At 40.1% G+C, this 26,700-nt stretch overlaps 1 protein-coding gene across 1 annotated transcript in view; it reads left to right on the forward strand.

Moving 5' to 3' along the window:
• Positions 1 to 414: 414 nt before the first annotated feature.
• The window catches only part of ints1 (integrator complex subunit 1), a 43,883-nt gene continuing 17,597 nt past the window's right edge, over positions 415 to 26,700 (forward strand). Inside the window, 34 exon segments of the mRNA XM_034189773.1 lie at positions 415 to 469; positions 561 to 851; positions 922 to 1,118; positions 1,568 to 1,705; positions 1,840 to 1,999; positions 2,091 to 2,196; positions 3,052 to 3,238; positions 4,610 to 4,755; positions 4,972 to 5,113; positions 5,683 to 5,859; positions 5,944 to 6,052; positions 6,139 to 6,259; positions 6,348 to 6,425; positions 6,503 to 6,660; positions 7,501 to 7,597; positions 7,681 to 7,691; positions 7,694 to 7,771; positions 7,866 to 7,926; positions 8,007 to 8,204; positions 10,021 to 10,150; positions 10,339 to 10,518; positions 10,728 to 10,877; positions 10,949 to 11,128; positions 11,226 to 11,330; positions 11,420 to 11,587; positions 12,925 to 13,036; positions 13,133 to 13,291; positions 13,378 to 13,524; positions 13,630 to 13,728; positions 13,937 to 14,061; positions 16,173 to 16,427; positions 16,508 to 16,667; positions 17,105 to 17,236; positions 19,592 to 19,760. Coding sequence (XP_034045664.1) covers positions 415 to 469; positions 561 to 851; positions 922 to 1,118; positions 1,568 to 1,705; positions 1,840 to 1,999; positions 2,091 to 2,196; positions 3,052 to 3,238; positions 4,610 to 4,755; positions 4,972 to 5,113; positions 5,683 to 5,859; positions 5,944 to 6,052; positions 6,139 to 6,259; positions 6,348 to 6,425; positions 6,503 to 6,660; positions 7,501 to 7,597; positions 7,681 to 7,691; positions 7,694 to 7,771; positions 7,866 to 7,926; positions 8,007 to 8,204; positions 10,021 to 10,150; positions 10,339 to 10,518; positions 10,728 to 10,877; positions 10,949 to 11,128; positions 11,226 to 11,330; positions 11,420 to 11,587; positions 12,925 to 13,036; positions 13,133 to 13,291; positions 13,378 to 13,524; positions 13,630 to 13,728; positions 13,937 to 14,061; positions 16,173 to 16,427; positions 16,508 to 16,667; positions 17,105 to 17,236; positions 19,592 to 19,760 — 4,781 coding nt within the window.

A 26,700-nucleotide genomic window follows, 5' to 3' on the forward strand; every position in this document is an offset into this window, starting at 1 on the left:
CTTTGCTAACCATAATTTCTGCTATCATGGAATTTTTCAGGCTCTAATTAATTTTACAACACGGATTAAACAGGTGAGCCACGTTAAATGTAACCGTATTTAAGGGTTGGCAATTTAAGCATGTATTTGTGCGATTTACGTAAATACTTGAGCTAAGCCGGCTAGCGTTTGTCTGTTGTTAGCCTAGCCGTACCCAGCGTTAGTTCTTGTTTTATTACTTCTTCAGTTTGAGCATCGTCTTTTCTTCCGTTTCTTTTATTTATAATACCAGTCTTTTTTGTCAGCTAGTTAATTTAACTTAGGCCTGGATTCTGTCTCACCTGTTTTATGTCTTTCCTAACACAGATGTATCAGCTGTATATCACCTGCTCGACCTGACATCCGTCTGGGTTTGACTTTAGACATTTATTCGAGATGAATCGTCCAAAGCCTACAACTCTTAGGCGACCTAGTGCTGCAAAAACATCAGGTATGATGAGACCCACTGTTATCGTTCCTTCATGATATGCTCATAAATAAGAACACAAAAAAAATTTACAGCTGCCTGATCGTTCTGCCAGGTCATCCTCCACCAGGAGATTTCATTGCTCTGGGAACAAAGAACCAAGGAGGGGAGTCCAAAGCCCCTGCTGTCCTCTTGAAGCCAGCATCCACAGGTTTACCTCCTGACCGGAAGCGAGAGAGTTCTTCTACCCTCCCTTCCTCATCAGGTCTGTCCAGCCTTACCAAGAGGCCCAAACTCTCCACCACCCCTCCGGTCAGTGCCTTGGGTCGACTTGCTGATGTTGCAGCTGTGGACAAGAGAGCAATATCACCCTCAATAAAGGAGCCATCAGTGATACCCATTGAAGGTATAGAAGTGAGCTTTGTCTTCTTTTGTAAAGACACAAAGTTGCTTCACATCTCTGTCTCTCATTATAGTCCCACCAGCAGTGCTTTTGGATGAGATTGAGGCTGCAGAGTCAGAGGGAAATGACGATCGCATTGAGGGACTGCTGTGCGGAGCAGTGAAACAGCTGAAAATGAACCGAGCTAAACCTGATATTACGTTGTACCTTAGCCTTATGTTCCTTGCCAAGATCAAGCCCAACGTTTTTGCTACTGAAGGCATTATTGAGGTAAGAGATCTAATGTAGTCATAGTTTTGGAGGAAGCATCATGAAACTGCATTGGCCAGTTAATATGCAAGACTACACATTTAATCAATTTTTTAATTTTTTTTTTTATCAGCAATAACAAGTAAGAATTTTGTCATGTAAGAAAACAGTCATTAAAGCAGCTATAAGATAGAAATGCACAAGTCACTGATTCACTGATGCACATTAAATTCATTAGTTAGTAATTTGTGGTTTGATTTAAATCATTCAATGGTGGTGGTCTTATAGTGCACTTAAAAGGAAACAGTGCCTTTTTCTGTGTTCATACTGCTGTACTTGAGAATTTGAGAACTAAGTGGAATCCTTGATCAGTCAAGGCTTACAGCTGTGCCATTTTTTACATCTGAAATATGCTTTGAATACTGTTGTAGTTTTTGACTGGGTATTGACTACCACCTTTCTCTCCCAAGGCTTTGTGTAGCCTCCTACGGCGAGATGCATCTATCAACTTTAAAGCAAAGGGCAACAGTCTTGTCTCTGTTCTTGCCTGCAACCTGCTGATGGCAGCCTATGAGGAGGATGAGAACTGGCCAGAGATCTTTGTCAAAGTGAGATTTCTCCAAAAGATCTGCTTTTAAAGCCCATTTTTTGGTGTAATGCATTTTGTTTTAGTCCAGTGTGTGTTGCAGGTCCAAGTGTAATTGCTTTTTAAAATTTGTTAATTTTAAAAATGCGTTTTTAGGTTTACATTGAGGACTCCTTGGGGGAACGAATTTGGGTGGACAGTTCCCATTGTAAGAATTTTATTGACAACATTCAGACTGCATTTGGTACAAAGATGCCCCCAAAGAGCATGCTGTTGCAGGTTGACTCTGGCCGCATTGCTGGCGATCACAGTGCAGGTACAGTACAATGAGAATAAACACACACACAGTCAGGGAAATACTTGAAGTTGAAGTTTTGATTACCTTTTTTTAAATGTTTGGTTACCAGGTAGCAGCCCTCATCCTTCAACCCCAGATGAAGATGACAGTCAGACTGAATTGCTGATTGCAGAGGAGAAACTTAGTCCTGAGGATGAAGGGCAGGTGATGCCAAGGTATAAAAAGATATATTAAAATGAGAAGTGGCAGTGCACAGAGCATTGACCAACAGCAGTTGCCAGAATAAGTGGTTTAGATCAAATCTAGCTTGGAATTCATAATACATAGCAGAATGTTGATGTGTAGAATAATGGCTAATGAACAGTGATAAAGGTCAGTTTCTATTTGTACAGGGGTCAAAAGTTAAAGTTGCTCTAATTTTGATAAAACCTGATGCAAATTATTGGTTAAGTTAATAGGATTTTAAAAAGGAATAAATAACCGGAAAACTACTGCATGCACATTTCTGAAATTTGGGTTTCTAATAGATACAAGTGAGGACCAGTGAGCCTCCTCTTTTAGGTCATTATGGCATCTTTTAATTTGCAAGGTGACCATAGCATAAAATAAAGACAGACAGCTCTGTCAAGTTGCCTTGTTGCTAATTGCTGGGTCCTGGGGGGCATAAAGGCCACAATTTCTTGAATTTATTTTGTCCAGTTGCTTATGGCCTCTGAAAATGGAGGGACTATGTATAAAAATAACTAATTCCTAAATAGTTGATGTGATATTTTTGTTGAACCCTTTTGAATTCATTTTAACATTGTGAGTGGTGAACAATTTTAAAAACTGCTGCTGTTCAAATTCTTACAGACCTGACTGTGTTTCATGGTTGAGTAGTTTGGGGCTTCACTCGTTTGCCCATGGACGCTTCGACATTCTTGAGCAACAGGGGATCTAACCAACTTTTCAGTTAATTGTCAACTGACTGTGCCAACAAAGCTGGAGCTACCCCCATGTTACCCCAGCCCTTTGATTCGTATCAAATGATGGAAACGTGTGTCCCTGTTGTCATCTTGTGGAAAAAATAGGTACGAAGAACTGGCAGAAAGCGTGGAAGACTATGTACTGGATGTTTTAAAGGATCAGTTCAACCGCAGGCAGCCAATGGACAACGTTTCCCGAAACCTGTTGCGTCTCCTCACAGCCACGTGCGGCTACAAAGAGGCACGACTCATGGCAGTGCAGAGGCTCGAAATGTGGCTCCAAAACCCAAAGGTGAGCTGTTTATCAAATATCTTGTAAGTACACCCATACCTGCATTGTGTATTTTTACAGACTCTTACTGGCCTTATTTTAGGAGTTTGTTCAGAAATATTGTGCTGTTAATCACAGGATAATTCACATGCGCATTACAATACTCTGTCAGTACTTGACTGTTGGTTTGAGAACTCAGACATTTCTGGGATGACGGTCATTACTAACTTTGTTGTAAATCTGCCATGGAAACGTATCCCAAAATGATTTCCCCTCCAAACGTTAATATTGTTCGTAATCTCATTCCATACCACAGCTCTGAATGGTACATGGACTGCATTTATGTAGCACCTTTCCATCTGCATCAGATGCTCAAAGCACTTTACAATTATGCCTCACATTCACGCACTCACACACCGATGCTAGGGTGCTGTCATGTAAGGTGCTTACTACACACCAGAAGCAACATGGGGATTAAGGACCTTGCTCAAGGGCCCTTAGTGATTTTCCGGTCAGGCTGGGGTTTGACCAGAGGATCCTCTGGTCTCAAGCCAGAGACGCTTCACCACTGGACTATCACCTCCCCAGATCTAAATGTAAATGTTCTGAAAACTATCGCTTACTGTAATCATATTTTTCATTTTGCATCGTTTTGTATTTTTACCACATGTGGACCACCGGCCATTTGTCCGTCTGTCTGTTCATCTACAATATAGAAAGTGCTTTTTTTGCTTCACTACTTGATGGATTTGGATTCTGTGATGGTTTTGTTTGCTTTATCTAAGCACTGGTCATAATTTTTCCTCACAGAATTTTGAAATTTTAAAGGTTAGGAAAATGTGGACTTTTTTGGTGGTGAAAACAAATTCTGCTGCTGCTGCTTCTTCTTATTCAGTTTTTGAGTCTGATGGTTTTGTTGGCTTCATCTAAGAACTGTTCACAATTCTTAAGCTAATTGTTCTCACGGAATTTAAAACTCTTAAATTTTAGGGAAAAATGTGGACTTATTTTGTGATTGAAAACTGTGAAATTTGCTCCTGCTTCTTCACTTTTTGATGAATCTTGATTCCGATTATTTTATTTGCTTAATCTAAGGACTGATCACATCTTTTTTCACCTTGTACTTCAGGTTTCATTCAAAAGTGTATTTGCACATCAGTGTAAATGCTAAAATCACTCTTGGAAAATTTGCAGTTATTGGTGAAGAATTTTATTTACAATGTATAATTTTCTTCATCTGTATAGTGTGGGGAAATAGTTCACAGAGTAAACCCACATGAGCTCTGCATCATTGATGCTCTGCTTTTTGGTGTTGGTAAATGTAAAGTGAATATGAATATTTTAATAATTGCTATTAACGAGTCATAACTAACCCTGTTTTTGTGTGTACAGCTGACTCGACCGGCTCAAGACCTTCTTATGTCTTTATGTATGAACTGCACCACCCACGGAGCGGATGACATGGAAGTGATCTCCAACCTGATCAAGATCCGACTCAAACCGAAAGTCCTCCTGAATCACTACATGCTCTGTGTTCGGTCTGCAGCATCTTTGTTTTGGTCTTACTTTTTATACTTGGTTAATTATGCTATCTCAGTGGTTTGTGTCTGCAGGTTTTCATTGCCAGTGAAAACAGTGCATACAGCGTCCATCAATGCAATTATAGCTGCTGATGTGACCAGTTTTAAGAAAAGCCTCACAGAGCTCGGTTTAAGACCATTGTGCTAACTGTTGCTTTGTATGCGATTCCCCAGAGAACTGCTGAATGCTCACAGAGACAATCTCGGCACTACGGTGAAGCTGGTGATCTTCAATGAGCTGTCCAATGCCAGGAATCCCAATAACATGCAAGTCCTCCACACAGTGCTGCAACACAGTCCAGAGCAAGCTCCAAAGGTAATACTAAGCTTATTTTTTTTTTCAGCGGCACTTGCATTTATCTCTTTATTATTTGCAAGCCTTTTCAATAACTAAACCAATTTCAAATAGCTTGAAGAAAACATGAAATAAAAAAAAAAAACAGCCTTTAAAAACAGACATTTTCTACACTGCTGTGTGGAATATTTTGGGATATTCACAGTAACGCTGGAAACATTATCAATTTACTGGCACAAAGTGAGAGCAAAGTCTGTATGTTACAATCATCTCTGTACTCCTTTCTTATGTTCTTTGAATTTACTTGAAGGATTAATAAGCATAACCACCAGGTAGCAGATTATAGCCGACACCTCTGGCCAACGGCAGGAATGCTGCTGTACCCCCCCCTTGCTTTGTTTGCTATTTAATCTTTTCTGGTAGATTTTTCTGTCTTAAATATCATGACGACAAAAGCTCACTGTGCTTCTCTTCAAAACATTTGAGCATTCTTTATGCATATCCTCCAAAATCATCCATATTAATTTCATTGATATTAAATTTCATTCAACTTTTTTTTTTTTTGTTTTTATGTCCCACTGTTTCTCTAGTTTTTGGCCATGGTGTTCCAGGACCTGCTAACCAATAAGGATGATTACCTCCGTGCATCTCGAGCTCTGCTGAGAGAGATCATCAAACAGACCAAGCACGAGATAAACTTCCAGTCCTTTTGCTTTGGGTTGATGCAGGAGAGGAAGGAGGCCAGCTATGTAGACATGGAGTTCAAAGTAAATTCACACAAAAATCCCCCAGTCACACTTAATTTATTCATCTTTATATACGCTAAAAATATTATAAAATGTCTCCCACAGGAGCGTTTTGTCATCCAGGTGACAGATTTACTAACTGTTTCCATGATGCTGGGCATCACCGCTCAGGTCAAAGAAGCTGGCATTGCTTGGGATAAGGGAGAGAAGAAGAGTGAGTGCAGAGCAGCTGTTTGCATGCTATACTTCTTAAGTGTTTTGTAATATTAACTCGAGCTTAAACATGTGTCATGCGTTCAGATCTCGAGGTCTTGCGGTCATTTCAGAATCAGATCGCTGCCATTCAGCGAGATGCCGTGTGGTGGCTTCACACTGTGGTTCCCACCATCAGCAAAGTTGGTGCAAAAGATTATGTCCACTGGTCAGTATCTGCACAATAATGTAAAATGCCGACTATTCACAGTAAAGTGTGTTATACATAAACTGTCTTATCGCTTCCATGTCTCCAGTCTTCACAAAGTACTTTTCACAGAGCAACCTGAGACCTATTACAAGTGGGACAACTGGCCTCCTGAGAGTGACAGAAAGTCAGTATTTCTCCAGTCATCAGAAATCGAGCAGGCTTTTCTTAAGCAATAACTAATAATGTAACTCCCCCCACAAGTTTCTTTCTGCGCCTCTGCTCTGAGGTGCCTCTGTTGGAGGACACACTGATGCGGATTCTTGTGATTGGGCTGTCACGTGATTTGCCCCTGGGCCCAGCTGATGCCATGGAGCTTGCAGATCACCTGGTTAAGAGAGCTGCTGGAGTTCAGTCTGATGGTATGAAAATCCATTTCAGCAGTAAGTGTTTGTGTTTGTACGGGTTTCTGTCAGAATTTTTTTGGACATTTGGTAAACACACCTGCCTCACACCACATTTCCACACACTGTTTGTGTTCTGTCTGTGACCCGCTGCGTCTGCTATTGGTGTACAGATCAAATCTCTTTTGGATGGATATTGGAACTGAAACAGAAACACAACTGAATGGCCATTCAAATTGTCAGTAATCACATCATCATGCTCTCATCTTAAATATTAAAAGCACGGCACACTTACCCATTCTAGATGTGAACCAAAAAAGAAAAACAAATTGGGGGGAAAAAGAAATTCCACAAAAAGCAGCTTCCCAGCTAGCTTGGGAATGCGCCAGGAAGAGTTAGAGGATTTGGCTGAGGATCGGGAAGTGTGGGATGAGCTGCGTAGTCTACTGCCACCGCAACCCAGACTTGGATAAGTGGCATTATACGTTACACAGCACTTTCTATGCTTGTAGGCCTGTCTGCATGCTTTCTTTTACTCCAAAATCATCTTTTATTTAAGTTGTGTTACTCTCTGCAAACACACTCGCTGGTGCATTTTCTCTCTCTCTCGTCATTCCCCATTCTCATCCACCCATTCCCCAAATGTACTATAGCAAACACATATGCATTGCAAAAGTAGTCTCTGGAAGTCGGCCTCATGATGCTGAGCTGCGTTACATCTCATCAGCACAAAGCAGACAAAGTATATATGCTTGTCATTGCAGTGGCCTGTATGAATCTTTGTGTGATTGCTAAATGCTCCATGATGTGGAATGTAAGGTTCACTTTGGAGCCATTGGCTCAACTGTTTTTAAGCAGATCTGGAGGTTTTGAGAGTGGAAAGGATCCAACTCATTGATGCAGTGCTGAATTTGTGTACATATCACCATCCAGAAAACATTCAGCTGCCTACAGGGTAAATCAAACGTGTCTCACATCTTTTAAATACAGTGATATATGATTTACGGTTCAAAATAACAAATACCTACATTGTTTAAGGTACCAACCACCAATTTGGCGATTTCCACACTGTATTGGAAGGCATGGCTTCTGTTGCTTGTGGTGGCTGCGTTTAATCCGCAGAAAATAGGTAAAAACATCTGTTTTTTTTTGTATTTAATACATACTTATGTGTTCAGTGCCTCTTGACGCTTAATGTAAATACATTGATGTCATTCCTTTAGGATTGGCTGCGTGGGATGGCTATCCTACACTGAAAATGCTGATGGAGATGGTTATGACAAAGTGGGTAAAGGCTGTCACTTACTTTTACCTTGATTTAAGAAGATGAGGCTTAACAGTAACACGTGTCTGTCAAAATGCAGCAACTACACCTACCCTCCCTGCACCATTGCGAATGAAGACACAAAGACTGAGATGATCAGTCGGGAACTGCAGATTTCCCAAAGGGAGAAACAGGAGATACTGGCCTTCGAGAGCCATTTGGCAGCAGCTTCCACAAAACAGACCATCACAGAAAGCAACAGCTTGTTGTTGTCTCAGCTGACCAGTCTGGACCCACAGTACGAGAGCAGTTACTACAATCTTGGAATCATTTCACGTATAACAGATTTATCATAAGGATTCCATTAAGGTTTAGACTGCAGATGTTGCATCTGTGTTCAAGGAGAAAGATTCTACACCACAAGTCCTGATTTATGTGCAGACTTTATATTTGTATTAGTTTTGTTCTCTTTGTAACAACTACTTTGTCTCATTCTGTAGCATAAGCTGTTTAGTGCAGCAGATAACAGAATATTTACAGAGGAATCCTTCAAAAGGTGATACAAGAACCAAAGTCGGCACAAATACTCCTTAGATATTCTTTTGAAAAAACAAAAAAAAAACAAAAACGAATAGCCGCTTCAATTTTCAGTAGGTGGCCTGGTAGGGCTAAACTGGAAGAATTACACAGGGGTCAAAATTTAAAAATGTTCCAATCATATTGAAAGCTCACACACTCATCTGCAACCGCTTAGTCCAATTAAGGGTCACGGGGCGCTGGAACCCATCCCAGCAGGCATAGAGCGTGAGGTGGGGTACACCCAGGACAGGACGCCAGTCTGTCACAGGGCCACATATAGACAAACAAACACAGTCACACCCACTCGCACACCTATGGACAATTTAAAGATTCCAATCCACCTAACCCGCATGTCTTTGGATGTGGGAGAAAACCCATGCAAACACGGGGAGAACATGCAAAGTCCACACAGAAAGGCCACAGGTGGGAATTGAACCCATGACCTCGCTGTGAGGCAACAGTGCTAACCACTAAGCCATCATGCTGCCATATTGAAAGCTATACCACATTATTTGTCTGAACTTAAATATTCCAAAAGGCATAGTTTGGACTGTCTATGACTGAATGTTATGGGGTAAAAACAGCAAGAATGGTGGCAAAGGTCAGTTTCAGTTTGTACAGAGATCAGAAATTAAAGTTGCTACAATTTTGACTAAAGAGGATGCAAATTATTGGTTGAGCTAATAGTTTTTGTAAAGGAATAATTTGTTCCATGTGTCATGCTTAGTTGTCACGTTACGAAGTAACATATGTCACATGCCATAGAATCCAATGGATGTCGACATTGTTTGGCCTTTACCTTGCAGACCAAACATTCAACATAGTCAAAACTATTCCATTTATTAATCCTATTAGCTCAACTAATAATTTGGACCACTTTTTACCAAAATTTGGAGAAACTTTAACTTTTGACCCCTGTACAAACTGAAATTGACTTTTGTCACCATTCTTAATGTTTTTACCCCATAACTCCATAATATTCAGCCATAGATAGTCTGAGGAGTATTTGTGTTTACTTTGGTGCTTGTATCACCTTTTGAAAGATTCCTCTGTAAATATTCTGTTATTTGCTGCACTAAAAAAGGTCAGGGGTATAATTTGGAGTTGCGTCTGGAAGGGCATTCGACGTAAAACTTGTGCCAATTCAACACGCAGATCCAGCTTGGATTTGCTGTGGCGACCCCGAGTGCAAACAACGGAGCAGCCGAAGGGACTTATTATTTGCTGCACTAAAAAGCTTATGCTACAGAATGAGACAAAGTAGTAGTCTGGAATGTTTGTGATCAGTCACATAATGTGATACAGCTTTCAATATGATTGAAACATTTTTTTAAATTTTGACCCCTACCTGGCCGCTTATTGAAATTCAAGTGGCTAGTCGGTTTTTTTCAAGAGGAATGTCTAAGGAGTATTTATGCCGAATTTGTTCCTTGTATCACCATGTGAAGGATCGTTTCAGTTATCTGCTGCGCTGTTTAAGAAAAGTTATCAGTTATGTGGCTGGAAGATGGAATTGTGCTTTTTGTTATTTTTAGGGGTCCTCCTCGCAGACCTCCACCTCAGGTCCAGGAGCAGGTAAAAAGCCTCAACCAGTCTCTGCACTTGGGCCATCTCCTCTGCCGCAGCCGCAACCCAGACTTTCTCCTCAACATAATTCAGAGACAGGTATGGGTGTAAAGATTAAATAATCCATATCTTATCTGGTATAAGAAAATAAACAAGCACATACCTGAACCAAATTGAGTAATTTTGTGTGTGTGTGCATGTGTTCTTCTGTCTTCCAATGAGCATGTGGCCATTTCTTCAACAGAAGCATTTCGAACATTTTATTTATTTATTTTGGTCCTTTACAGGCCTCTTCTCAGTCCATGCCATGGCTGGCTGATTTAGTCCAGTCCAGTGAGGGGTCCTTGGATGTACTTCCAGTGCAGTGCCTGTGTGAATTCCTTTTGCATGATGCTGCAGATGACAGTCTGCAGATAGATGACTATGATGAAGGCGAGAGCAAGGAGCTGAAGGCCAAGAAAAGACAAGTATGTTTGTTTATCAGTGCATCAACTGTTCTAAATTACCACAACTGTGGTAATTTAGACAATTGTCAACCCCCCCCCAAAAAAAAAAAATCCCATTCAGTTCAATGGGAAAGTGTCTCCAAACTTTTGACTGGTAGTGTGTGTATATACTCAAAACAGCAGCAGCCAATTCCAGAGTAATCCTAAATTATTATAATTGTTTCTGTTAGAGACAGCAAAAGCAAAAGCAGCTCCTTGGAAGGCTACAGGATCTTCTTTTAGGTCCTAAAGCTGACGAGCAGACAACCTGTGAAGTCCTGGACTACTTCCTGCGTCGGCTCAGCTCTTCTCAGGTTGCATCAAGAGTCCTAGCAATAAAGGTACTGTATTCGATGCGGAACATACAGGATTCACAGTTCCAGTACACTCATCAAATGTTTTTTGCGTGCAGGGTTTGTCATTGGTGCTGACTGAAGGCGGCCTGAAGGATGGAGAAGAGCGGGATCAGCCCATGGAAGAAGACTCTACAGATGCTGAGCTCCTGCCAGCGTACCAGTGGCTGTTGCAAGACCTTCCAAAGCTACCCTTGTTCGACAGTGTCAGGGGAATGACTTCTACTGCTCTGCAGCAGGTCAGTGTCAGTAAAAAACTTGAACAGTGGCCTCATGAGCAGCTACAGAGTTCTGTTTTGTACACAGTGTGCCTCTTATCTGCCTGCTTTCTCCAAGGCCATTCACATGGAGACCGATCCACAGACGATCAGTGCCTATCTCATTTACCTATCCCAGCATGCACCAGTGGAAGAGCAGGCCTCTCACAATGATTTGGCTCTGGTAATAATGGTAGTTAAGCACTCATCTTTTTATGGTCTTTTTCTTAAGCAGTGCTGTCATGGATGCGGTTTTCTTCTTGCGTTCTGTAGGATGTTGCCCGGTTAATCGTTGAGCGTTCCACCATCATGAACAGCCTGTTTGCCAAACATTCCTGCAGACCCGAGTCAGATGCTGTCCTCTGTGCTTTTCTCACCATCTTTTCTACTTACATCAGGAGGATGAGGAAAACCAAGGAGGGAGAGGACCTCTACAGCTGGGTGAGCACAGGCGAGGGTCACATGACTAACTGTATTACTGTTTGCAGGTGATTTAACTAATAGGTACGCAGGAGACAGCAGGTGGTGACATGGTGTAGACAACCATATGCAAATGACAATTTTGCATACATGTGTTAATGACCATAAGCACAAAACGAAATCCAATCAGCCACTTGCAGGTTTGCAAAAAAATAAGACACACACATTTTAACTCAGTGGTCTCCAAACTATTCCAGAAAGGGCCGAGAGGATGCAGGTTTTCTTTGCAGCCACTAACTTCAGCAGGTGATTTCACTGATTAACATCACTTGGAGCAGGTGGGATGAGTTCATCAGTGAAATCACCTGCTGGAGTCAGTGGCTGCAAAGAAAACCTGCACCCTCTCTGCCCTTTCTGGAATAGTTTGGAGACCACTGCTTTAACTGATTGTTTTGCTGAACATTTACCAAATCAAAAATGTGCTTTGAAAATGGTTTAGCTGCTATTTAATGGGGAGTGCGCTATGTTTGACGCAGGTCCACTTTGAACCCAGGTGCCATGGATACTTTACGAGGTCTGTCAATAAAGTAACGGTCCTTTTTATTTTTTTCAAAAACTATATGGATTTCATTCATATGTTTTTACGTCAGACATGTTTGAACCCTCGTGCGCATGTGTGAGTTTTTCCACGCCTGTCGGTGACATCATTCGCCTGCGAGCATGCCTTGGGAAGGAGTGGTCCTGCCCCCTCGTCGGATTTTCATTGTCTGGAAATGGCGGAATGAAAAGGACTTTTTTTCCATCAGAATTTTTTCAGAAGCTGTTAGAGACTGGCACCTGGAAACCATTCGAAAAATTTATCTGGCTTTTGGTGAAAATTTTACGGGCTTCACAGAGAATAAGGACTGTTACTACAGCTTTAAGGACCCCTTTAAGGACGCTCGGCGCGCCGCGCTCCGAGCTGCGACAACGCGCCACAAGCCACCGGACCATTTCTAAACGGATGGCTCTGTGGATACGAGACCGTCGTGTGCTCTTTCTCTGGTTATCACAAGAGCTGGACATCAGCCATTTTCCGGCAGATTTCACTTTTAACAAGAGATTTTGTCATGGAAAGCTGCGCGAAGGCTTTGCGCGTAAAGACCGATTCGCTTTGGAAGCGAGACAAAGGAACACCTCCGTTTCGGCGTGTCAGAGGACAAGTTTGGACATGCCTATCTCAGCTTTCAATGCTTACCAGTCCAGTAATTATCAGAGAAATTGTGGACATAAGATAAACACCATTATATACTGTAGGTTTTAAAGCATTGTTGGCACCTGATGAATTACTTTTTGACTTGGGCTTTTGTTTTGTGCAGTCAGAATCTCAGGACCAGGTGTTTTTGCGTTGGATTACAGGAGAAACAGCTACAATGCACATCCTTGTAGTCCATGCCATGGTTATCCTACTGACGCTGGGGCCACCCAAGGGTACTCTGATTCACTGTGTTGTTTATTATTAAGGAGGCTGTGAGAGTATGCTGTGTATTATTCATATGGTGACTATAGAAGATATGATTATTACAGGAGAGAGTGATTTCTTCACACTTCTGGACATTTGGTTTCCTGACATGAAACCTCTGCCCACTGCGTTTTTGGTTGACACATCAGAGGAGGCTCTGCTGTTGCCTGATTGGTTGAAATTGAGGATGATAAGATCAGAGGTTTCTCGACTGGTAGATGCAGGTACAACTTTGATAGTAAACAAAGTTCTCGCCATGTAACAAAGGTTTTTGCTCATTTTAATGGTAAAATGATTTTATTCCCCACAGCTTTGCAAGACTTGGAACCTCAGCAGCTTCTTTTGTTTGTGCAGTCCTTTGGTATTCCTGTGTCTAGCATGAGTAAATTGCTGCAGTATCTGGATCAGGCTGTTTCCCATGATCCACAGACACTGGAACAAAACATCATGGACAAGCGTAAGCGTCGCAACAATATGCTGCAACTCTTCCGATTTTTTTTTTTTTTTTAATTAGTGATTTGTTATCCTTGTTTTGTCTCATTTTGTATTTCCTTTGCAATAGATTACATGGCTCACTTGGTTGAGGTGCAGCATGAGCGAGGCGCCACTGGAGGGCACACTTTCCATGCATTACTTAGCTCCTCTTTGCCTCCACGCAGGGGTGTGTCTTCATCCTGCAAGTTTTACTTGACAATATAAAATCTTTTCCATTTAAATATTTTGCTAGCATTTTAAAAGTGCTTTATCGTTTTAGTGTTTGTAGATACTAATGAATAATCATGATTGAGATCATGTATCACACAAACGGTCTCTCTATACAGTGTGCATAAATGAAGTACTCATTGACTGTAATATGTCCCTCCTGACAGATACTACTGATGTCAGTAATGCCAAAGTTACAGTGGAAACCCCCCATAGCTCTTTAAGGATGAGAGCAGCCAATCAAATTCCTGCAATTGGACCAGAAGATGATCTTACTGGACTGATGCTTCAGGTAGGAGCTGTTAGTTGTTGTTCCTTTGGGGTGAGATTTGAGAAGTTCTCTTTCATATCCAAACAAAGTGCTTGACTTTTTTTAAAAAAAATTTTATGTGGTATAAGTTGCACCTTTTTCTGTTATGTGGAACTCACTTTTAAGCACAGCATTTCCCTGGGGGCGAGTTTAACTCTGTGTAGAACATGTCCGCACTGCAGCCTGCACTGTGACTTAATATAAGGACTTTTCCATTCGAAAAATATGCAAGATTGATGAACATGTATTATATTATTTGATTCAAATGAACACAGGCCCACAGTGTTGCAAATGCTACACTGAAAACATGAGTCCATTTGCTCGTTTGTTTTTAAACCAACATTGGTGGTGGCCAAGTGGTTAGTCCACTTGGTTTTACTGTGGAAGGTTCCCGGTTCAAACCCCACCCCTGCCATATTTCTCCATGTAATATGAGTTGCGTCAGGAAGGGCATCCAGTGTAAAACTTGTGCCAATTCAACAAGCAGATCCACGTCGGACCTGCTGTGGTGACACCAGGTGCAAAACAGGGGAGCAGCTGAAGGGACTTACTGTTGCAGTGTACTTTTATTACTGGAGTATATTTTAAGTGACTTGATTCCTGAGAAAGCCAGAAATAAATAGTTGTTGTTGTTGTTGTTATTAATAATCATTTTTTAGAATGAAAGAATATTTTAGAATGATATATTATACAAATAATGAATGTTTATGAGTTCAATGATATGAATATTTCATGAGGTGAAAGATGGAATGTACCATTCAATGAGGTGAAGCCAAATTAAATATTTGTTCCATTGTAAGAATGAAGGGGCAGCACAGTGGTTTAGTGGTTAGCACTGTTGCCTCATAGCAAGAAGGTCATGAGTTTGCTTCCCACCTGTGGCCTTTTCTGAGTGGAATTTGCGTGTTCTCCCCATGTTTGCGTGGGTTCTCTCTGGGTACTCCGGCTTCCTCTCACATTTTAAGACATGCAGGTTAGGTTGATTGGAAACTTTAAATTGTCCGTAGGTGTGCGTGCGGGCGTGAATGTGTTTGTTTGTCTATATGTGGCCCTGCGACAGACTAGCGTCCTGTCCAGGGTGAACCCTGCCTCACGCTCTATGACTGCTGGAATAGACTCCAGCCGCCCGTGACCCTTAATTGGAGTTAGCGGTTGAAGATGAGTGAGAGTGAAAGAATGAAAAAACATTCATTATTTGTTTTATATAACAGCTAAAATAGATCCTTGTCATTTGATATTTTATTAATTTATAAACAACAGAAAAGGGACTTACATTTGGTATTCCACTGGTGTTTTGGTATCAACAGTCCAACATGAACTTTAAATTGGAGTCCAGAATTGTTCTCAGTCAACTTAGAAAAACAGTTAGTCCGTGATGCAGTGCACTGACTTTGTTCTTCCAAAAAAGAGACTTTGTGTAGTTCCTCGGTCCAGCAAAAAATCACGTGACAAATTTATCCAGGTTTTCATCCTAACAGCTCTTCATGCCTCCAGACGGCTTTCAGCATAGTGGATTTGTGTGTGTGTGTGTGTGTGTGTCTTAGAAGAAATAGCAGCATCAATTAACTCCTTCAAATCATTGTCTGTCAGCAAAACAAACTTCGCTATGTTTAGCTAAACACTGCCCCCATAGTGTGAGCGTGCACGGTGTTCAGGGTGTCCAATAACACATTTCATATAGCGCCAAAATTGACGCTACAAAAGAACTATTGCACGGTCAGTGACACAACAGGACATGGTACAAATAATCCATGTCACGTGACATACAACCCACCAATCAAATGACAAGGATCCACTCAGCCGTTAAATATATATAATTACACTGGAGTGTGTGACAGAACCTCCCAAATTAGCAAAAAACTTACATGACTTATACTCCAGAAAATGCGATATTTCTGCAACACAGTATTTCTTTTTTTGTTTCCAGCATCTCCTAATGTTTTTCATTCTATCATAATCACTCTTCATATTCTAGAATATACAGTGTAATTCATATCATTTTATTCCATGCTGAAATGTCAGACACATCATTATAATAAGAATCTCACACTGCGTTTGCATGCTGACTGTGTATGTGGCCTCCACTTCCATAGATATTCCCTTTAAAGTTGGATCCTCGCCGGGCAGGCCCACCTCCCAGCCAGTTGTCCATGGCCTTGCAGCAGGCCCTGGCTAAAGAACTGATGCGAGCCAAACAGGGTAGCATTCAGCAGGGTGGGTTGGCATATCGCCTCTTACAGGCCATAGCAGCTCTCCTCACCTCGACCCACGCAGGGCCTGTTGTCATGTCAATGCACCGCAGTCATGCTTTGTCCTGTCCTCTCATGAGACAACTTCACCTCTACCAGGTTTTGCATCCCTAACATTCACATTAATTCTCTTTGTTGATTTATTAGATTCAAATATTTTTCTTCTGTCTGCTTCCTAGCGTCTCGTGTCCCAGGACATCGCTTTCTCGTCATTGTTCCTCAAGGTCATTGTTGAGGTGCTAATTTGGTTAGATAACCCGACTGTGGAGGCAGGACCACTAAAGACACTTCTGAAATCCTACGCTGGCCAGAACTCTCATAAACACAGGCTCACTGACAGTAAGCACCAAGCATCTTTGTCTCTTCAGAGTCAGATTTGTGTGTGTGTCCCCCACTGCTGTCAACATAGTATTCAGGATATAATGTGTGTCTGTGTGTGGACACATTATTGTGAACACAAGAAGTCACTAACAGTCCATGGTAGACACGTCATGTTTACCTAATGGTCAGTTGATGATGTGTTTAGATTTGGCATGATTTATGTGCACATTAATGAGGACAAAGTATTCTCTCTTAATTAATATATATATTTATGTTAATGTGCCTAAAGGTTTTACACAGTTCTGTCAATGATAGGCAGAGAAATATCACAACATGCCTAGATTAAAACCTTTAAAATGCAAATACAGCCTGTAATGTGTTGACTTGGTATTACACAATTCAAGTGGCTCTTGTTTTCGTTTAATAAAACTGTGATATGTGTCTCTGTCATGCAGTACATTCCGGTTTCCTCCACATGGCTGAGGCTCTGGCATACTGCAGAGACACTGAAGTGCCAGTAAGAACCGTTATTGCAATGCTGAAGGCTGGGGAGAGATGTAACGCAGATGCTGAGCTCATTGGAAAAGGTGATTACAGCAGTGTGTTTAGGTTTTGTTTGTTGTCAGCTAATTCAATATATTTTATATTTACTGTCATGAAAGAAATGTTGGACCTAATGATTGGGAATAAGTGATAAGACTTTTGGAGAGATGTGCATCCCAGGATTGTGTTTAACATTCAGAGATTCTGGCTTTAAAATTTGAACAATGTTTTTCAGTGATGAAAGTTTTTCTTACTTGTGCGAAGCGCCTTGATTCAGCTTTGTTGTGATTTGGCGCTATATAAATTAAATGAATTGAATTGAATTCCAGCAATTACTAACCTTGCAGGTTTGAAGCATACAGCAATTTATTAAGGACATTTTTAACCAAACAATGTTATTGTCATCCAGTTTTGTTTTGTGCCAAACATGACATTTTGTTTCAAAAGCTAAATTTTGGTTTCACCAGACAATGTAATAAGTCTGTTTTGGATGATTTTAAAGTCTGTTGTGTACTTTTGGCCAATTCAACCCTGGATTTTGTCTTAGTGGTTTTCTCTGACTTGATCATAAAATTATGACTGGTGATGCTGTTGGACAGCTTACCCTTAGCAGAATCACAGTTATTATTAACCCTCTGGGGTGATGCTGTCGTATATGACGGCTAAGACCAAGCTTTACTAAATTATAAATAACTTTTTAATGATACGAGATAGAAACTTAACTTTTCAGCAAAAAAAAAAAAAAAAAAAAAAAGTAACTCAGCGGACTTTCAAGCAGGACTTTCAAGCAGATGGAGAGTCTCTGATGACAATCTCACATGCTCAAACAAAGAGTGTGTAATTATCAGGATTGCTCCACTAGTTTACATGTGAATGTTACTGGATAACTCTGTTGCTTTCTCGGCGTAAAGTAAAGAGGGCCACTCCTCAGACTGTAAGGAGCCAAAGTGGGCCAAAGTGTGAATGAAAGCTGCTTTAGGAGCAGCACAGAACACTCCAAAACACAGTAGAAGTTTGTGATGTAACCTTTGTGTAATAGCAGACAGAAATTTCTTTGAGATGAGACAAACAAAACGCATAGACCATTTTGTATATATTGTTCAAAATGTGCATTTTTGTTTATTGTTTGAACCTTTTTGTTGTACAGTCTTTCACACAAGACCTCAAATTACCTTTATAAAGTGTCAAAACAGTTGTTTATTATAGTTTGCTGTGTGTTTTGAATAATTGTGTGTGGAAAATGATTTCCCGCTTTATTGTTTCCTTTTATTTCTGATTATAAACCTTTATTACACTTATAAAACACAACAAAATCATATACAAGTATATTATGAAAGCACAGTTTGTCCTGAAAAAAAGAGACATAAAACTTGATTGTGGGATGCAGGGAGAGCTGTTAACAGCAATAATAAAACATTTATGCCAGGCGAGTGAACTATCCAAAAAATGCCCTTGGACCCCAGAGGGTTAACTGATTCAGCTGAGCACCAAAGGATTTTCCAGGGTCTTGTAAATGTTCTTTTATCCATCCAATGATTTATACCTTTCAGTCATTTTTCACGAAGTTGCACCATTTGACCTCATGGTGTAGGCTTGGCCACAAGCTCAGCTCATCATATGTTGGACCATCTAGTCACATATTTACATATTTGAGTGACATAAAATAAATTTAAACCTCTTAACTAAACACAGTTGATCCCCATTTTCAGTAATTGTGACTTATAAAGCCAAGTGATGATTTGGTTGTTATATTAAAAGTGGTGAATAAATAATAATTATTATTTTTATTTAATTTTACCATGATACAAGTTTTCAGTCTGAGATTAACCTTCTCAGCCACAGCCAGTTTTTAGCTGGGTTTTTTTTTTCCCCCTTTTGACCTTTTTACTTACTGTGGACTCAATTTTCATTGCGCCTGCAAGTCTTGCACCTCTTTTCTTTTTCTGTCCATCTCTCACCTCCAGTGATTTTCAGGTTTTTTTTTGTTTGTTTGTTTGTTTTTGAAAGGGAATCTGGATGGACCAAACAATTACATTTGGTCATCTTTCTGATTGAATTGTTCTGTGCACATTTAAAAAATTAATGACAGTAACTTCTGATTTTATGTTTCTGGCTGTGATAAATGGTGTAATTTGTTAATGACCATAAAAGCATTAAATTGTTTAAGAAATGAGTTTGAGTTATTATTATTATTGTTGTTGTTGCCATAAAACATTAAAATGTCAAAAGTCCAGTTAGTGGTTGGGGGGTGGGGGTGTGTGTAGTATTGAGTTTTATTTTAATAGATGCTGTAAGTTAAGTGTATTGTTGTCCTCTTTGTGTACTGCTACTAAAGCAGAAGAGCTGTTTCCTCATTTATTTGACACATTTAATGGTTATTGTTTGTTTGTTTTGTTTAGTGTTACAGGGACTGATAGAGGTGAAGTCACCGTATTTGGAGGAACTGCTGTCTCTGTTGATGACTGTTGGTACACAAAATGGTTCGGCTGGCCCTGTTACCATGGTGATTTCCCTCTTGCTTAAGGAAAGTGAAGAGCGACCTGTCAAAAAGGAAACAGATTCAAACAAGTAAGCATTGCAGTTTCTTTTTTTCTTATATTTGAAACATTTGTACATGACAAGACTAAACAACAAGCTGGCTTTAACAACAACAGTTAACAGTGTTTACTAGCAGTAGAATAAGCTGTTGAATTTGCTTAAATTTTGTTCAGAAAAGTTAAATTGGTTTTTACAGATTTACATGCTGTGAATTTAGAGAATATTTACTGTCACTTCTGATGGTACATTCAGAAAATGAGAGGGTGCAGGAGTGCCAGTAGTACGTACTTGTGATGAATATTCTTTTCATTCTGAGAAAAGAAAGTGTTGTAGTGAGTCAGGGCTGCAGCTATTGAACATTTTTGGAATCGAGTATTCTATCGATTATTTTAGCGATTAATCGAGTAATCGGATAAAAAAGTACTTTTGTATTTTTAAACAATATCAGTAGTGGCAGGGCTCTCCCTAAGCAGTGGCACAATGTCGCTGTGCCATCATGCAGATTTTTAAATTTAGGATGTCTCTCTCTGTTTTCCCAGGTAATTATTTATTTTTCCACATTATTAAGAGGTTTGGAGCTTTGCCAAACCTTTGCCCAGGCAGTCTGTGAAATCTTCAGTCTGCGGACAGGACATTCTTTTTTTTTTTCTTATTGCACATTTCATTTTCACTTTTTATTGCTGTGATTTATTCAGTGTTTAGTGTATATTTCTACATGCCGTACAGAGCAGCTCAAACCAAAGTCAAATTCCTTGTTTTCTGTGGATACTTGGCGAATAACAAAGCCTTTGAAAAAACGGCTGTGGAGTGCAACCTTTCCACCACAGCTGCACTGATAAATTAACTCTACAGCCTGTTGATAAAAACTCTTATCAAATCTGAATATAGGATTTTTTTTTTTTTTGAAACGTTAAACATGATTAATTTAAAGTGTGCTTCATCTGCGGAGGTGGAGAGCAGCCAGTGGAGCAAACCACGTTTAAAAAAAATATATATATAAACACACTGCTTCACTTTAAATTCATAATAAGTCAGTTTCAGATGATCAGCACAGACCCTTTCTCTTAAAAGGCTTTATTTTACTCAGCATGTAGCTTTGTAAACTTGTAGCATCGCCTGCTACATTGATTAGCGCTTACATTAGTTATGGGCATGCTCTATGGTCTTCTTCTAGTTTTTTTGTGGGAGCGTTACAGTGCCACCTACAGGCCTGGCATATGTACTACAGCTTTAAACGAAGCTTCGAGGTAAAGAATTTGCCTCAAACATTTTTTTGTAATCAATTTATTCAAATTACTCGATCGATCGTTTCAGCCCTAGAGTCATGTGTTATCTATACTGTAATAGCCAAGTGGCCTCTGTGTGCGTGCATGTGTATGGCTTTGATTACTGAGAAACTAGGAAGAACTGACATTTGCCGTTTGGTATGCTTATGGGTTTTGGGTCAGTGATGAATGCTGAAAAACGGAAAGTTGATACGACTAATATTTCTGAAGAAATTAGCGATATTAGCTAACAACAGTGAACAATGGATGTTGTACAGCAATGCACCGTGAGAGTTCGGGGTTTTGGGGTTTTAAATGTAGTTATTGTGGTTTATGTTAGTTTAATAGTGTTGTTAGTGTTACTGATTTATTGTGTTTTTGGAGTTCAATTGATTTAGTCAGTTTAGTTAAGTATGAAGTTACTGTTATCATGACTGAGTTAAGTGTCATGTTGCCGTTACCATGAGTGAAAACTGTACTGCGTTTGATGTCTTCCGCCACCGTCTCTGTTTGTGGGTGTGTAAAAATAAAAGCACCTGCTTGTGGCAGAATGCAGAAAAGACAAAAAGCTCTGTGTGCATATAACTTTTATCACAGACCGACTGTGGAGAGCTGACATTTGCCATTTGGTATGCTTATGTATTTTCAGTCAAGGATGAATGCCGCCAAAATGGAATGTTGATAGGACTAATATTTTTGGAGAAACTACGGACATGAGCTAACAACCCTAAGGGCCCCTTCACACATAGTGTGAATATGTACAACTCAGGGCAACTCCCGTCGGAACAGCTCATATGAGCGCACCAAGAAACATTGCGCCGACGGGCAGGCATGCACGATGCTGGTGCGGTGGTTCGTGCATGCGGGAACACAGTGCCAGTGCTGTGAAGAAAAAATAAATTATATAGCAGTTACAGGCTCTCCAGCAGTGGCCACTAGTGTTCCCTTTTACTTTTTATTAAGAGTTTTAGACAAATATCATGTTATATCAGAAATACACACAAGTTTATATATGTATACATCTATTTCTCATTATCGAAACAGTGAATCTCTCTACCGTAACCTGTCCTGAAGTGTTGCGGTGTATGATAATGCTGTTGCGTAGTATGAGTGACCTTGAACTTTCCTGCCCTCTTACAAGGCACTATGAGGCCTAGCTAAACTTTACCTAGCTGTTTATATTTAGACCAGTGGTGTCCAAACTATTCCAGAAAGGGCCGAAAAGGTGCAGGTTTTCCTTGCAGCCACTGACTTCAGCAGGTAATGAACTCATCCCACCTGCTCAAAGTGATCTTAATCACTGAAATCACCTGCTGGAGTCAGTGGCTGCAAAGAAAACCTGCACCCTCTCGGCCCTTTCTGGAATAGTTTGGACACCACTGATTTAGACCATGATGATGTAAATATTAATCAAGAATTTTTAAAAACTTAAAATTTTAAATGTTAAAAACTTAGTGTTAAACTTAATGTTAAAAACTTGGTAATGAGACATGAAAAGTCGTGTAGGCACTCTAACAAATGAACTTTCAAATTTTATCTGGAAAGAAATAAAATGAGGTGCTTACCTGGTGCCCATCTTGTGTGTCACTGGAAATTATGTACCCCCACTCAGAATTCCTTGATTATAAAAGTTCCTTGTGGACTTAAATGATCATTAAAAATTGTTGCGGAGGATGAGAAAATTGGTGGTGGACAAAGTTCTTTTCCTTAAAATTTTCACTTTTTTTTTTACAAATAAATACCAATACCATGTTTATTTACTGTAACTATTTGTAGTATAACATGCACTGAAAGTTTATCATGTTTATTTTTATTAAGTATTAAAATTAGTATTTTGAAGAACCTAAATTCAGTAATGGACTCATTGTGGTAATGAGAATTATCCTATTAAATGTGAAAAAAACAACAAAAAATATTTTAATGATGTTCACTTTAAATCATGTGCAACATAGCCTATAATATGTTTATAATTGTATCCTTATAATTGGGATAGCATTTACTTTATTTGTCAAAATGCTTCATGCCACCTAGTAAGTCTGATTTCATGAGAATCACCTATATATGTGTGTGTGTGTGTGTGTGTGTGTGTGTATATATATATATATATATATATATATATATATATATATATATATATATATATATATATATATATATATATATATATATATATATATATATATATATATATATAAAAAAAATCAGTGGCGGCTGGTGAAAAACAGTCTTGGTGGGGCTGCTGTGCCAATAGATTCCCTTGCCTTGTCCAGTACAGGCATTCAAGTGAACAGTCAGAAAATTACTACAATTCCACAATAATCATTTCATGTCCTTCTCAAAATCAGCAGTTTTACAGATAAAGTTAACCATTTACAGCTATATTAGGCCCCATTTCTACTTTGGAAAAGAACAGTATCAAATGCAACACTCAAGTTCTTGAGCAAAGAACATTTCACCATTTGACACCAATTACACACATAGTACACCAAACTGTACTGAACTGCCATTATCTTCAGACAAACCGATCCTGGGTTCACAATGACACCGACCTTAACAAAATAGGAAATATCACCAAATTTACACTCTTTAAAAACGTGGAAAAATTCTTCAATTGACAAAAGAACATTATGTACATATTACAATGTTCACACCACCTTCAGAGAGAGAGAGAGAGAGAGAGAGAGAGAGAGAGAGAGAGAGAGAGAGAGAGAGAGAGAGAGAGAGAGAGAGAGAGAGAGAGAGAGAGAGAGAGAGAGAGAGAGAATTGTGTGTGTGTGAGAGAGAGAGAGAGAGAGAGAGAGAGAGAGAATTGTGTGGGTGTGAGAGAGAGAGAGAGAGAGAGAGAGAGAGAATTGTGTGGGTGTGTGAGAGAGAGAGAGAGAGAAAATGAAGGTAATATTTTGCATGAACATTACTGAGTGGAATGGAGGCAAAAAAGAAGCTTGAAAAACTTAAATTAAATAACTTGACTAACTAATAACACCAAAACATTTAAATTAAATTGGTTAAAATTAATTAACAGTGTAGAGGACAAAGCAAATTAAGTATACAAAACCACTTAATTAAATGCGTTGCTAAACTTGGGTTTGTCTGACTGTAAGTGTCTTGTGTGATCACAGTGGCTGAGTTAGAATTTCTTTAAAAAACATGCAAATTGCTATTTTAGGGTTTTGTTTTATTTTGTTTTTAAACTGAGCAAATAATTTGTTTTAGAGTGTGGAATACTCCAAAGAATATTTCACTTCTGTGGACTGATCCTCATAATGTGTAAAGTGAAATCAAAATACCAGCAAGGCTGCAGCTTTGAACACTGTTACAAACAGCCCCGGCCTCCCCTATTACCATTATAACTGGTCTGCTGTCCCAATAAAGATCACAGCTTTGACCCCCTAAAACAAATAAAAAAAACATCACTCATTCGTTTTATCTTAAATTTTCATCCTCGTTTCCACACCAGGAGCAACATTCAGGAATAAATCCGAGCAGCTCGTCAGCTCACCTGAAGAGGTGGATGCGCTCCTTTCCACCCGCGTAGATCAGCAGCCTCCATGACGTGTGCGTGCTGACAGTGTGAATGAAGCCTGACACGGTTTATAACGAGTCAGACAAACGTCTCTCCTCCAACCGGGATGTGCAATTGTCATTAAACCACGAGAAAGATCTGATGTACGCACCTCCATGCGCCTCCAAAAGGATCCCCGCGAAACTTTGGTGCCATTGATTTGATGAGTTTTGTCCCGTTTTAAACCTCCGAAGAGTTCTTCAACTTACTCCAGCAAAACACACGGAGACAAAATAAAAATAAATAAATATAACCCAAATGTCGTCGTCGCTCTTCCTGACTGACTGACAGCTGCAGCGTCACGTATATTACTGACTGTAATCTAACGTTCCTGCATTTTTGTAGCAAGGGCTAAAATTCCAGTGCCCCAAAGCCATTAATTTTGGCAATGTTGATTTGCCAAATATTTATTCATTTTCCCTAGTAACTACATACGATTGGTTATTTCGCTGCACTTCAAGGGCGCTTTGAATGGCGCCCAAGACGAGGAACGTACGTTTTCTAACTCCTGTCGGTGGAAATGCACTGTTGAATGAGAGTCAGTTGGAGGAAGTGTTGTTTTAATCATTCATATTACATGTAGGCACATACAAGTAAGTAAAACTGACATTGATAATACTTTTTAAATATATATATATATATATGACTTTTCCTCTCCACATCTAGGAGGGCAGCGCCCGAGCACCCCCTATGGGCCGGCCGCCACTATCAATTTTATTTATATAGCGCCAAATCACAACAAACAGTTGCCCCAAGGCGCTTTATATTGTAAGGCAAGGCCATACAATAATTACGGAAAAAAACAAGACAAGACTAAGAGTCAAGCTTTCAAATGAATTAAAGCTCTGTCTGGGTTTTTGATTAATTAATAAGCTGGAATGGAAGATTGCTGCTAATCCTCCGCCTCGGCCCGTGCTACGAGCATTCTGGCAGTTAGTGTGACTCGGGGGTGTTGACTCATTTAAACTAACATATTCATCCTGCTGTAACCAGGTTTCTGTAAGGCAGAATAAATCAATATGTTGATCAATTATTATATAATTTACTAACAGGGACTTAGAAGAGAGAGACCTAATGTTTAATAGACCACATTTAACTCTTTTAGTCTGTGGTGCAGTTGAAGGTGCTATATTATTTTTATTTTTGAATTTTTATGCTTAAATAGATTTTTGCTGGTTGTTGGTGGTCTGGGAGCAGGCACCGTCTCTACGGGGATGGGGTAATGAGGGGATGGCAGGGGGAGAGAAGCTGCAGAGAGGTGTGTAAGACTACAACTCTGCTTCCTGGTCCAAACCCTGCATAGTCACGGTTTGGAGGATTTAAGAAAATTGGCCAGATTTCTAGACATGAGAGCTGCTCCATCCAAAGTGGGATGGATGCCGTCTCTCCTAACAAGACCAGGTTTTCCCCAGAAGCTTTGCCAATTATCTATGAAGCCCACCTCATTTTTTGGACACCACTCAGACAGCCAGCAATTCAAGGAGAACATGCGGCTAAACATGTCACTCCCGGTCCGATTGGGGAGGGGCCCAGAGAAAACTACAGAGTCCGACATTGTTTTTACAAAGTTACACACCGATTCAATGTTAATTTTAGTGACCTCCGATTGGCGTAACCGGGTGTCATTACTGCTGATGTGAATTACAGTCTTACCAAATTGACGCTTAGCCTTAGCCAGCAGTTTCAAATTTCCTTCAATGTCGCGTGCTCTGGCCCCCAGAAGACATTTGACTATGGTTGCTGGTGTCACTAACTTCACATTTCGCAAAACAGAGTCGCCAATAACCAGAGTTTGATCCTCGGCGGGTGTGTCGCCGAGTGGGGAAAAACGGTTAGAAATGTGAACGGGTTGGCGGTGTACACGGGGCTTCTGTTTAGGGCTACGCTTCCTCCTCACAGTCACCCAGTCGGCCTGCTTTCCTGGCTGCTCAGGATCTGCTGGAAGGGAACTAACGGCGGCTAAGCTACCTTGGTCCGCACCGACTACAGCTGTAGAATTTTCCACGGTGCGGAGCCGAGTCTCCAATTCGCCCAGCCTGGCCTCCAAAGCTACGAATAAGCTACACTTATTACAAGTACCATTACTGCTAAAGGAGGCCGGGGAATAACTAAACATTTCACACCCAGAGCAGAAAAGTGCGGG

This window comes from Thalassophryne amazonica, chromosome 16 (genome assembly GCF_902500255.1).
Source record: "Thalassophryne amazonica chromosome 16, fThaAma1.1, whole genome shotgun sequence".
Taxonomy (NCBI): domain Eukaryota; kingdom Metazoa; phylum Chordata; class Actinopteri; order Batrachoidiformes; family Batrachoididae; genus Thalassophryne; species Thalassophryne amazonica.